A 13,369-nucleotide genomic window follows, 5' to 3' on the forward strand; every position below is an offset into this window, starting at 1 on the left:
CATTTTCTTTTACCACACCAGCTATCTACCACTGTAAGGGTTTTCTCCCCCCCTCCCAAGGAAAAAAAGTATATTCACCATTCATTAAGTAGCTGTCTTACCAAAAGTGCACAGATATCACAATTCAAATTTTAAATTCAAGGAAAATTAAAATTTACAGAAACTCACCTTTATAGTGTTTGCAGTCAATTAAAATTTATAGAAACTATCATTTGTATAGTGCTTATAGAAATGTTCAAAATTATAAAAACTTAAAACAGCTAATAATTATTTTTAATTTAATTCCATTCAACTCACTCATCATTTTACACTACCTGAATATTTCTTTCTGTCTGCGTGTCTAAAGCACTGGTAGCTTCATCCAGCAAGATGAAGGTTGGATTCTTCAACAAAGTGCGAGCAATGGCAACACGTTGCTTCTCCCCTCCACTGAGTTTCAGTCCTCTTTCACCTACCTGTAATTTATTTGTTAATTATTAATGACAAAGGTATATTATCCTAAGAGTAAATATCTGGTGGAATTCGAAAATCTATTCACAAACAGGAATAACTAAAACTAATATATTCAGTAAGAGCAAATGACACAAGAACAGTACTTTTCTTAACCCTTAAACTGTCCAAACGTAGAACTACGTTTTCACTGCCAGCGCTCTGAATATGTTGAATTTTTTTTTTTTTTAAATTAAAGAGGGCAATTTTCTGTGTGTAATAAGACCAAAAAAAACAAAAAAATTTAGGATTGGTACTTACCGAGATACAGTGGACCCCCGGATTACAACATTAATTCGTTCCAGAGAGCGTGTCTTGTACCGAATCTGTCATAATGTGAATTAAGTTTCCCCATAAGAAATAATGGAAATCCAATTAATCCATTCCAGACACCCAAAAGTATTAAACAAAATAATTGTTTTACATGAAATATACATTTCCCTACACAGAAAACAATGAGACATGCAGAATAAATAATAAAGTGGCACTTACCTTTATTGAAGACTTATTGATGAGTGATGAGACACTGTTATTCTTGAACACTCTGGAATTTTCAGAGTGATAAACGAGTAAAGGCTTCACTTTGCAATCTCCACTAGCATTACAACAAAACAGGCCTGTTTCGTCACAACTGAACACTTGTTCGGGTTGGAATTTATCAGCCTCACCATGCCTTATCACACTGTGTATGCCATTACAATTCTTAAATCTCTTAAACCAACCTTTGCTGGCCTTAAATTCAACAATATGAGCACTAGTTCCAGGCATTTTTCCCTGTTCACCTGGGTGTTATTCAACTGGTGTGGTCTGCATCCTGGGGGACAAGATTAACCCTTTCAGGGTCCGTCCCGTAGATCTACGGCTTTACGTTCAGGGTCCAAACCGTAGATCTACGTCATGAGCTCAGCTCACTCTGATAAACTGTGAGTGGTACATTTGGGCCTAGATATGAGAGAATACATCTATGTGGTATGTGTGCACCACATAAAACAGATCCTGCAGCACACTGTGTATAATGAGAGAAAAAAACTGAAATCATGATTTTTCGATTAAAACAGCGACTTTGCAGTGTTTTTTCGTATGTTTTTAATAGTTGTATTTGCGATTTCTTGGTCTCATTTGATAGAATGGAAGATATATTACAGAAATAGTGATGATTTTGATTGGTTTTAGCATTGGAAATGGCTTGAAACTGAGCTCAAAGTAGCGGAAATGTTAAATTTTTGCCGATATTCAAGAGTAAACAAACGACCTCGCACATCTAATACACGTCAGCTGGTGGGTCTAATATACATTCACAAATATGGTGATGATATTTATACAATTATTACAGTATTGCATAACAGTAAATCTTCTATTTTTTGGTGTGAATAAAAATTCATTATGTGAATAAAAAATAAAAATGGAATTTATTTGTAAAGCCTCAAAATGTAACTAATGAACAGAGGAAATGTTAGTTTAGTTCCAGGAATACCTACATTGTTTATTCTGGAGCCTATTTTGAAATTGGAATATTTTGAACTTTGTGTTAAATTGGCCAAATTAACAATTTCCGATCACTTTATTTTGTAGTTGAAACAGTTGACTTGGCGATTTCTTGTGCTCAATCGATAGAATAGAAGTAATACTAGTGAAATAGCTAAGAATTTGGTTGATTGGAATAATGTAATTGGCCTAAAATGGGAGTCAAAGTCGGCAAAATCGCCGATTCGTAAATATTGCTGACACATCAAAATTCGCGAGAGCATAATTTCGTCAATTTTCCACCAAATTTTGTACTTTTTGTTTTATTACCTTCACAAAAACATTCTCTACGATTTCATAAGAAAAAATAACAAATTTTTTTTTGGAAAATTCTTGGACACTGGTGCGTGACTTCAGATTTTGGCCTTGGACCCTGAAAGGGTTAAGGACCCCAATGGAAATAAGTTAGACAGTCCTCGATGACACACTGACTTTCTTGAGTTATCCTGGATGGCTAACCCTCTGAGGTTAATTGTTTCTCATTGATCAACACCAACAACACTCTCCACATCTTCGAGTAGTATTTGTGATCTCTGTTTTGAAAGCATATTTGCACCATTCACAACAACAGCTTCCTTGATTGCCTTTTTCTTGGCCAAGATAGTAGCAATGGTTGTATGGGGTTTGTTATACAACCTAGCCAGCTCGGAGAAACGCACTTTCGTATTTTGCGATGAATTCTATAGTGTTTCTCACCCTCTTTACCAAAGGGTTGGCACTAGAAGCTTTCTTTGGGCCCATGGTGGTTTATTTACCAGTTACAAGCACTAAAAACACTGGAATAATACAAAATGTATCAAATGTACGTGTGAAATCATCCTCACTGGCTGTACAGGGAGAGTCTGGGCCGCTCACGGCGCACAGACATGTTCAGGACGAATGACTTTAACCGAGTTCTTTGTCGTTAATCGAGCCAATATTCTGACGCAAAAACATTACTTAATCCGAATTTTACGTAATCCGATGACATCGTAATCTAGGGGTCCACTGTATAAGACCGCGAAGTTGGCACTGAATGCTCTCCTGATGGCAACATGGAGTCCTGCTGCCTGCAGAAGTGCTGCCGATATACCTTTTTTCTCTCTTTTTTTTAATTTATATACAGTGGACCCCCGCCTTACGAATGCATCGCATTACGTTAAATCTGCCATATGAAGCATTTGAACGCAAAAACTTTGCCTCGCCTTACGTGATTCGTCCAGGACGCGTCCCACGTGTGGCCTCAGCTGCCCCGTTGGTGTCAGTGTTTACAAGCCAGCAGTGCGGTCGCATCCACGCATACATTCAGTACATTTCACCTTATCCCAGTGTTTTTTGTGCTTGTAACTGCAAAATAAGTCACCATGGGCCCCCAAAAAAGCTTCTAGTGCCAACCCTGTGGTACAAAGGGTGAGAATTAGTATGGAAATTAAGAAAGATTTTGAAGGGCTTGGGGCTAACCCTGAGAAGCCTATGCCAGTTGTGGAATCCATTGTGCCTACTTCAAAGAGTAAGGAAATGTGTGCAAAATGGGTTGAAGTGCAAACCTTTATGGATGAAAATCACCCTAACACAGCTATTGCAAGCCATGCTGGTGACTATTACAATGACAATGTTGTGGCCCATTTTAGGCAAATCTTAAAGGAACGGGAGGCGCAGACCTCTATGGACAGATTTGTTGTGCAACAGAGGTCCAGTGACTCTCAAGCTGGTCCTAGTGGCATTAAAAGAAGAAGGGAAGTAACCCCGGAAAAGGACTTGCTACCTCAAGTCTTAATGGAAGGGGATTCCCCTTCTAAACAATAACTTCCACACTCTCCCCTCCTCCCATCCCATCAATCATCACCAGATCTTCAATAAAGGTAAGTGTCATGTACAGTGGACCCCCGGTATACGATATTAATCCGTTCCTGAGAGCTCATCGTATGCCAAAATTATCGGAAGGCGAATTAATTTTCCCCATAAGAAATAATGGAAATCAAATTAATCCGTGCAAGACACCCAAAAGTACTATGAAAAAAAAAAAAGTTTTACCACATGAAATATTAAGTTTAATGCACACAAACTGAAGAAGACATGCACAGTTATTAGTACTCTACTAACAATAGAATACATGACACTTACCTTTAATGAAGATCTGGTGATGATTGATGGGATGAGAGGAGGGGAGAGTATCGAAGTTGTTAATGTTTAGAAGGGGAATCCCTTTCCATTAGGACTTGAGGTAGCAAGTCCTTTTCTGGGGTTACTTCCCTTCTTCTTTTCATGCCACTAGGACCAGCTTGAGAGTCACTGGACCTCTGTCGCACAACAAATCTGTCCATAGAGCTCTGTACCTCCGGTTCCTTTAAGATTTGTCTAAAATGGGCCACAACATTGTCATTGTAATAGTCACCAGCACGGCTTGCAATAGCTGTGTTAGGGTGATTTTCATCCATAAAGGTTTGCAGTTCAACCTACTTTGCACACATTTCCTTAATTTTTGAAGTAGGCACAATGGATTCCACAACTGGCATAGGCTTCTCAGGGTTAGCCCCAAACCCTTCAAAATCTTTCTTAATTTCTATACTAATTCTCACCCTTTTTACCACAGGGTTGGCACTAGAAGCTTTCTTGGGGCCCATGGTGACTTATTTTGCAGAAACAAGCACCAAAAACACTGTGATAATATGGAATGTACTGAATGTATGCTTAGATGCGAGCACACTGGCTGGCTTATAAACACTGGCACGCACGGGGCAGTTCAGGCCTCATGTGGACGCGTCCTGGACGAATCGCGTGTGGTGGGTTTTTTAACGAGTGGCGAGGCAAAATTTTTGCGTTAAAATGTATCGTATACCGGATTTAACGTATACCGATGCCATCGTATGCCGGGGGTCCACTGTATTCTATTCTTAGTAGAGTAGTAATTAGAGTAGTAATTGTTGTAGTTCTTTTGATTTCATAGCCAATATTTGTTCTGACACTAATACAGTGGACCCCCGGTTAACGATATTTTTTCACTCCAGAAGTATGTTCAGGTGCCAGTACTGACCGAATTTGTTCCCATAAGGAATATTGTGAAGTAGATTAGTCCATTTCAGACCCCCAAACATACACGTACAAACGCACTTACATAAATACACTTACATAATTGGTCCCATTCGGAGGTGATCGTTATGCGGGGGTCCACTGTATTAGGTACTCAAATAGTCACAAACACACTGACAGGTGAACATTTTTACCTGCCTTGGTCACTTATTATTGTCTATAAATATATACATAGTATTTATAGGTCCCAGCAATGTTTTAGACATGCTGGAGTATATATGAAACTCCTTGAAGCAGCACTGTGTAAGACGAGTGTCATTCTATTGCTGACAGTGCAGCAGTGAGTGACACTTGAAGACAGTGCATTGCCTTGGCTTTGTTTTCACTGTTACATATAAACATGTCTATCTGCTTGTCTATCTGTTTGTCTGGCTATTTGTCTGTCTAGCTCTGTCTCTTTGTCTCTGCTTATCTGTCTTTCTCTCTGCCTGTATGTCTGTCTTCCTGTCTCTCTGCTTGTCTCTCTTTCTGTCTCAGAGAGCCACTCATGAACTAACAGGTATTACACACAATGCAGAGTCATGTCTGATTCCTGAACAAGTGAAAATACAGTACATATTACTTGCCAGTCATGTATATTATGCCTTAGATCTACAAGTACATTTTTACTTTTGTTAAATAATTCAGGTGCTATTTTTTAGTTTTAGAATATTTACTTTGTTTTATACTTAATTCTAACTATAGATTTATAGATTCACTACAAATCTTATGATTACAAGCATTGATCCTGATACCAACCTCTTATTTAATGACTTAAATGAATCAAACAGTTACTGTAATTACTACACTGCAGAACAATCAAAGGCACTCCTCAGAGCCAACAACAACATAACTGTCTTTAACTACAATATCAGATCTTTAAGCAAGTATTACGAACACCTCATAGCATTACTAAATTCCTTGCATGCCAATATGTCCATCATTACACTAACTGAAACCTGGCTAAAGCCTGATACTACTGATGTCTATGCCATTCCTGGTTACACAGCCATACACAACTGTAGGCCAGACCAACAAGGGGGTGGCACAGCTATATACTACTCAGACCAACTAGAATGTATCACTAATACTTGCACAAGGGATGAACATGGGGAATATATAATAGCTAAATTCAAATCCAAATACCTACAAAAACCTTTCACATTGATAAACATCTACAGAGTTCCACAGTCAAACATTAGCCGATTTAGTCAAAACCTAGGAAGTATGATAACTGATGCACGCATGAACAAAGATCACTTACTACTCTCAGGTGACTTCAATATAAATCTCCTGCAAGACCAGGACCCACACGTTACTGAATTCACAAACACAATGAGTAACTGCATGTTGCTACCAGCAGTAACAAAACCTACAAGAGTTACAGAGACTAGTGTTTCCCTACTTGACCACATCTGGACCAACACCATATCCCCTTTAAAATCAGGCATAATCACAGATAATACCACAGACCACTAACCTACTTTCCTCATAACAACTCTTGGTAAATTACCCCAAGACACTACTAAAGTCACCTTCAGACTTCACAATGAGGTAGCCATTAATAACTTCACAACAGCAGTAACAAACATTGACTGGCACACTGAGCTAGAAATCTATACAGATATTGACGAATGTATTAATAATTTTCTAAAAAAAAAGACCCAATACCTGTATAACAAGCACTGCCCTAAAAAAACTAAACAGATGACAGCTAAGAGACTGAACAGTCCCTGGCTAACACCCAGTATTCTCAAATCCATAAATAGAAAACACCTATATGAAAAACAGTACAGAATGGGTCACATAACCAGAGACCAAACAAAACGATACTCGTCAATTCTAACCAGCCTGATAAGAAGGGCAAAAAAATTGTATTATGAGAACAGATTATCCAACTTACGAGGTGATATAAAAAAGACCTGGAAAACCCTATCAGAAATTCTAGGAACAAAAAAGATATCACGAAATAGCGAAATTAAATTAGCAAAATCAGATGAACCCCAACTCCCACCAACAGAAACCGCAAAGAGACTCAATGATTTCTTCTCCACTATAGGAAAAAACGTAGCCAATAAAATCCCAAGTTCAGATACCCCACCAAATGACTACCTCACTGGCAACTACCCGAACACACTGTTCCTAGCTCCGACTAACCCATATGAAGTCTCCCTTATTATCAACACATTAAAAAACAAGACAGGAGATTTAAATACCTTACCACCCTTTATATACAAAAAATTGTCACAAGTGCTATCACCAATCATTGCAACACTCTTTAACAAATCCATTGAATCCTCTACCTTCCCTACAGTTCTCAAAATAGCAAGGGTCACCCCGATCCATAAAGGAGGAGACCAAACAGAGTTGAATAACTATAGGCCAATATCCAACTTACACCCTCTCTCAAAAATCTTCAAAAAATTAATTCATAACGAATCTACTCCTACCTCATCTCCCAAAACATACTCAACCCCTGCCAATTTGGATTCAGGCCTAATAAAAATACTAGTGATGCTATTATACACATGCTAGAACATATATACACTGCAATAGAGAAAAAAGAAGTCCCACTGGGGATCTTCATTGACTTACGTAAAGCTTTTGATACAGTTGACCATGACTTGCTCCACATAAAATTGTCACACTATGGTATAAGAGGGCACTCCCTCAACTACCTCAAGTCATACCTCAGCAACAGAAGCCAATATGTGTACACAAATGGGGCCAACTTCCGCACAACCAATTACAGTTGGTGTCCCACAGGGAAGTGTCCTACAGGGAAGTGTCCTTGGCCCTCTTCTCTTTCTCCTATACATAAATGACCTACCAAATGCTTCGCAATTACTCAAACCCACACTATTTGCAGATGACACTACATACGTCTTCTCTCACCCGAGCCCAGTCATGCTAGCCAATACTGTAAATACCAAATTACAGAAAATATCTACCTGGATAAGGACTAACAAACTTACACTAAACATTGACAAAACCTACTTCATTCAGTTTGGTAACAGAGCTACAGATGTCCCTCTTAACATAATGATAAACGAATCACCTATCACAAAGCTAACAGAGGGAAAATTCTTAGGAATCCACCTTGACAATAGACTCAAATTTCATACACATATACAACAAATTTCGAAAATTTCCAAGACCATAGGCATACTATTGAAGATACAGTACTATGTTCCACAGTCAGCCCTCCTGGCCCTATATCACTCTCTTATTTACCCCTATCTCACCTATGGAATTTGTGCATGGGGCTCAACAACAATTAACCATCTCAGACCACTAATTACCTAACAAAAGACTGCAGTCAGAATGATAACAAATTCCCACTACAGGCAGCACACTCCACCAATATTCAAAACACTAAACCTACTCACCATACAAAACATCCATACTTATTACTGCACCTATTACATACATAGAACACTTAACTCTGATATTAACCCTCCCCTCAAACATCTCCTTGCCAACCTCAACAGAACACATGACCATAACACAGGGCACAGATCACTCTTTGATGTTTCTCGTGTTCATCTCACGCTATGCAAAAACTCAATGCACATAAAAGGCCTTAAAATCTGGAATTCATTACCTGTAAATATAAAAGAAACACTACCTGTTTATAAATTCAAGTCTCTTCTCAAAGATCACTTACTCACCCAACACCAAATAAATACTGAATAACTGTACCTTATAAATTGTATATCTTAAATGTTTCTCATAATTATATCACATAAATGTTAAACCTAAGACCCAATCTAACTTTGTTATTTTTTAAATACACTATCTAACAGAATACTCCATTCTACTGAATGTACAGCAATGCATGCAACCATATGACCTGTCTTTGTAATACTCATTTGTGCTTTATTGTTATCTGTTTACAATAATGTTTTATCACTGATTACATCATTGCTTGGTTAATCTTAAGTTAATTTTAAGCCTGCCCGTAATGCTATGCATACAAGTGGCTTTGGCATGCTGCTCTTACCTGTATTTTTTTTTGTACCTCTGTATGTATGTTCAAATTATTAAATAAATAAAAAAAATAAATAAATAGCACTTTGTCTGGATTTTTTTGGGTTATCCTAGGTAATTTACACTATGTATAATAACTATTTATGTATACCTGTGAGGCAGAGACAGAGATATACAGATAGACAGAGACAGATACAGACATGCAGAGATAGATACAGACAGATAGAGATAGAGACAGCCAATCAGCCACTCGGCCTGCCAAACACATATTACACATGTTCCAGAATCGTTTCTCTTTTCCTAGGGCATAGGTTACAGGACATTTTGGCAGGATGACACTACCAGTGGACTCAGAAATGAAAGGATGTTACACAAATGTTGCACATAGGTTATTATCGAGGTTTCTGAAATTTCCTTGACCACTTGTGACCACATCCATCTCAGAGCCATTAAACTCTGGGTCAACATTACTTTCCTCTTAAAAGGGAAGTGTTAATACGACATGGCATCAGTAAATCCCTGCTGTTTGCCATGCTATTTGCTCTAGTTGGTGCTCAATTGAACTGGTGCTCCCACAAGGTACTAAATGGTCCCAGATTTTTTTAATACTGTGCACACTGAGTGTTAAGACCCATTCTATAGTGACCAGGTATCTCAGGCCAATCATGCTAAATTTGAAGGCAGGAAAAATAAAACGTAGATCTATGTTTGGAGCACTAGCGGTATAAACATAGATCTATGTTTGGACAGTTTAAGGGATAACTTGCTGATAAAACTTGAAGAACTACATGCCTTTTCACCTTACTAGTTCTAAATATATTTACAAATTTTATTTATAATTTAAAATACTATACTTTATAGGAGGTTCCTTGATGCTGGTGAGGGGCTCTTGACCCAAAAATTTGGACATGTCCCCGCCTACCTTAGATCAAACCTGATTGCTTCTCATTCCTCATGTGCTGTGTGACCCTCCCCCTATAGGGTTTAGCACTTTCTCTTAAATATAAATACAGTAGGTCCCATAAGATTTTCTGCTTTTTCATCAATGGCACTTTGGTTTGGGACACAGAAGTAACAACAGGTTTGAAGAATGCATCCAGCTTCAATTGTTTATGATGCTGATACTGCTCCCTTATGACAATTTTCTTAACCCTTTGATTGTTTCAGTCGTATATACGTATACGTCTTACAAGCCAGTGTTTCTGACCTATTAATATGCGTAAATTCTAGCAACTTTAAATCGAGTGGGAGAAAGCTGGTGGGTCTGTGTGATGGGTGTGTGCAGTATGAAAAAAATCCGGGACTCTGGTGCATTGTGGGAACACCATTTTAGTAGTCTTTGTTCATGGTGCCTCACGGTAAGAAGTACCTTACTCCTTGCTGAACTGGAGGTCTTCTGTTCCAAAATGATAGTTCCAACAACAATGGAAGTGCCAGTGAAAGTGAATTCCATGGTTTTCAGGAGGGTGTGACTGAAAGCAGTGCCCAGGATAATGTAATTAGTGATGAAAACTCAGATGACCCACAACCTTCCACCTCTGGAGCTGGGCCAGCTCATTCACGTTCACCTGTACCAGGACGACAGAGGAAACTATTTCCCCATGTACAGGACTCGGACGTGAGCAGTGAAAGTGATAGTGATTTCCAAGCTATTGAAAGCAGTTTGAGTTGCGACAGTGAGGGGTAATGTTCTCCAGTGAAGTGGCAGTATGTATGACACAGTATGCATTCTGGTAGTGTGCCATATGCTATCCCAAGGAAAAGGAGTAAATCTCGGGAGTACATCCCATGGCCCTACACCACGAACTGATAATGAAGATGATGATATTGTTACAATGGGGATGTGTAATGTGCGTGGCGGAGCAGGTGGCGGTGGTGGTGTTAGCGGTGGCATGAGTCATGTGGCACCAGCAACGGGCCATGCTGCTAACTCAGCACAGCCACAACCAGCCTCAACCACTCACACACTCCCACAACCTGCACAATCATAACCTCCACAACCACACAATATCTAGTACCCACCAGCAGACTGCATTTGGGATTGGCAGAAAGGTGCCAATTTTGTTCCCTATCCCCATGACTTTGATGAAACAAAGTGGAATAAAGCCATCGTGTACACTTGGGAACAATACCACTGAACTGGAATGCTTTCAGTTATTCTTCAATGAACCTCTGATGGAAATTATTGTTAGGGAAAGCAACACATACTACAAGTAAACCATGGCAAACACAATTCTTTCGTCAAGGTCACAGCTACACCAGTGGAAGGACACAACTGTGGCAGAGATGTACCCATTCTCTGCCACAATAATGCTTATGCCACATGTGTATAAGCACACTGTCACCACATATTGGTCGACAGACCGCCTGATTTCAACCCCAGGTTTTAGTGATATTATACTGTGTGGCACAGTGCGTGGAAATCATAAGCATATGCCTAGGTTCAATGCAAGCATTCACAGAGGTAAGGTGCAGGCATTTGCTACTCAAGACGGCAAGGGTTACACCAATACATAAAGGTGGTGACCCTACAGATTTAACCCTTTGACTGTCGCGGCCGTATATATACGTCTTACGTCCTGGTGTCGCAAAATTTAAAAAAAAAAAAAAAAAAATTTTTTCTTATGAAATGATAGAGAATCTTTTCCCGATTGTAATGACACCAAAAAAAACGAAATTTGATGGAAAACTGACGGAATTATGCTCTCGCGAAGTTAGCGACCTCGGCGCCGTTTACAAATCGCCGATTTCACCCGCTTTGAGCCCTATTTTTGGCTAATTCCATTGTTCCAGTCGCCCAAACTCATAGCTATTTCTTTAGAACTCCATTTTTTCTATCGATTGAGTACAAGAAACTGCCCATTTACCGATTTCAACTACCTAATAATGTGGTCAGAAATTTGCAATTTGGCCAATTTCACGAAAACTAAAAAATATGACAATTTCAAAATAAGGTCCAGAATGAACAATGCAGACATTCCTGGCTCTAAAATAACATTTTCTTTGCTCATCAGTCGTGTTTCCAGGCCCCTCTGATATTACTCTTGCTTTCTATTTTGAATTTTTATTCAAACAAAAAATTGAAGACTTACTATTATGCAGACTACTGCAATACTGTAATAATTGTATAAATAACATCAACCCATTCATGACTGCATATTAGAATGGCTAGTTGGACATTTACTGGAAAATGGCATCATTTGCTTACTTTTGAACATTGGCAAAAATCAAACATTTCCCCTACTTTGAGCTCCATTTCTAGGTTCTTTTTATAGTAAAATCAATCAAAATCATCTCTATTTCTATAATATGTCTTCCATTCTATCAAATGAGACCAAGAAAACGAGAATACAACCATAAATACTATACGAAAATAGACCACAAAGTCGGCATTTTAATTAAAAAAAAGCGGTCGGAGTTTTTTTCTCATTATGCAGTGCGTGCTCCAGGATTTTTTTTATATGGTGCACACTGACCACACAGACCCATTCTCTCACATGTAGGCTTACCAGCTTTCTCCTGCTTGATTTGAAGCCGCTAGAATTTATGAGTATATATACGTCAAACACGGTACCTCGAAGACGTATATATATGGCCACGACAGTCAAAGGGTTAAACAACTATAGGCCAATATCAAACTTACCATTGCTATCCAAAATCTTTGAGAAACTCATGCACAGGAGACTATATTCATTTATAACGGCACAAAACATACTCAACCCCTGCCAATTTGGATTCAGGAAAAATAAAAGCACTAATGATGCAATCATAAAAATGCTAGATCTGCTTTACACAGCATTGGAAAATAAGGAATATCCACTAGGAATTTTTATTGACCTAAGAAAAGCTTTTGACACAGTAGACCACGGCATCCTACTCCACAAACTTGACCATTATGGTATAAGAGGCCATGCGCTTGCATATTTCAAATCTTACCTTACTAATAGGTATCAGTATGTCACCATTAAAGACACAGCATCAACAACACAGCCACTTGATACTGGAGTTCCGCAGGGAAGTGTCCTTGGTCCCCTGCTCTTCCTCATATACATCAATGATCTTCCAAACGTATCTCAACACCTGAACCCCATTCTCTTTGCTGACGACACGACTTATGTCATCTCTCACCCTAATCTTGCCACCCTCAACACCATTGTTAATGAGGAGCTGATCAAAATATCGACTTGGATGACAGCCAATAAACTTACGCTTAACACTGACAAAACCTACTACATTATGTTTGGTAGCAGAGCAGGAGATACGCAAATTAACATTAAGATCGACAACACTCTAATTGCCAGGCATAATGAGGGCAAAT

General features: G+C 38.8%; 1 protein-coding gene across 4 annotated transcripts in view; it reads right to left on the bottom strand.

The window, feature by feature from the left end:
• Positions 1–13,369, bottom strand: part of Hmt-1 (ABC transporter ATP-binding protein/permease Hmt-1) — a 284,462-nt gene that overhangs the window by 12,180 nt on the left and 258,913 nt on the right. For all 4 annotated transcript variants that reach the window (XR_011393767.1, XM_070098648.1, XM_070098647.1 and 1 more), the window contains one exon: positions 315–455. Coding sequence is in view for 3 of the 4 variants with exons in the window: in XM_070098648.1 (XP_069954749.1) it covers positions 315–455 (141 nt within the window). In the remaining variant the exon portion in view is untranslated. The remainder of the gene's footprint in view (positions 1–314; positions 456–13,369) is intronic.

Source organism: Cherax quadricarinatus, chromosome 63, assembly GCF_038502225.1.
Source record: "Cherax quadricarinatus isolate ZL_2023a chromosome 63, ASM3850222v1, whole genome shotgun sequence".
NCBI lineage: Eukaryota > Metazoa > Arthropoda > Malacostraca > Decapoda > Parastacidae > Cherax > Cherax quadricarinatus.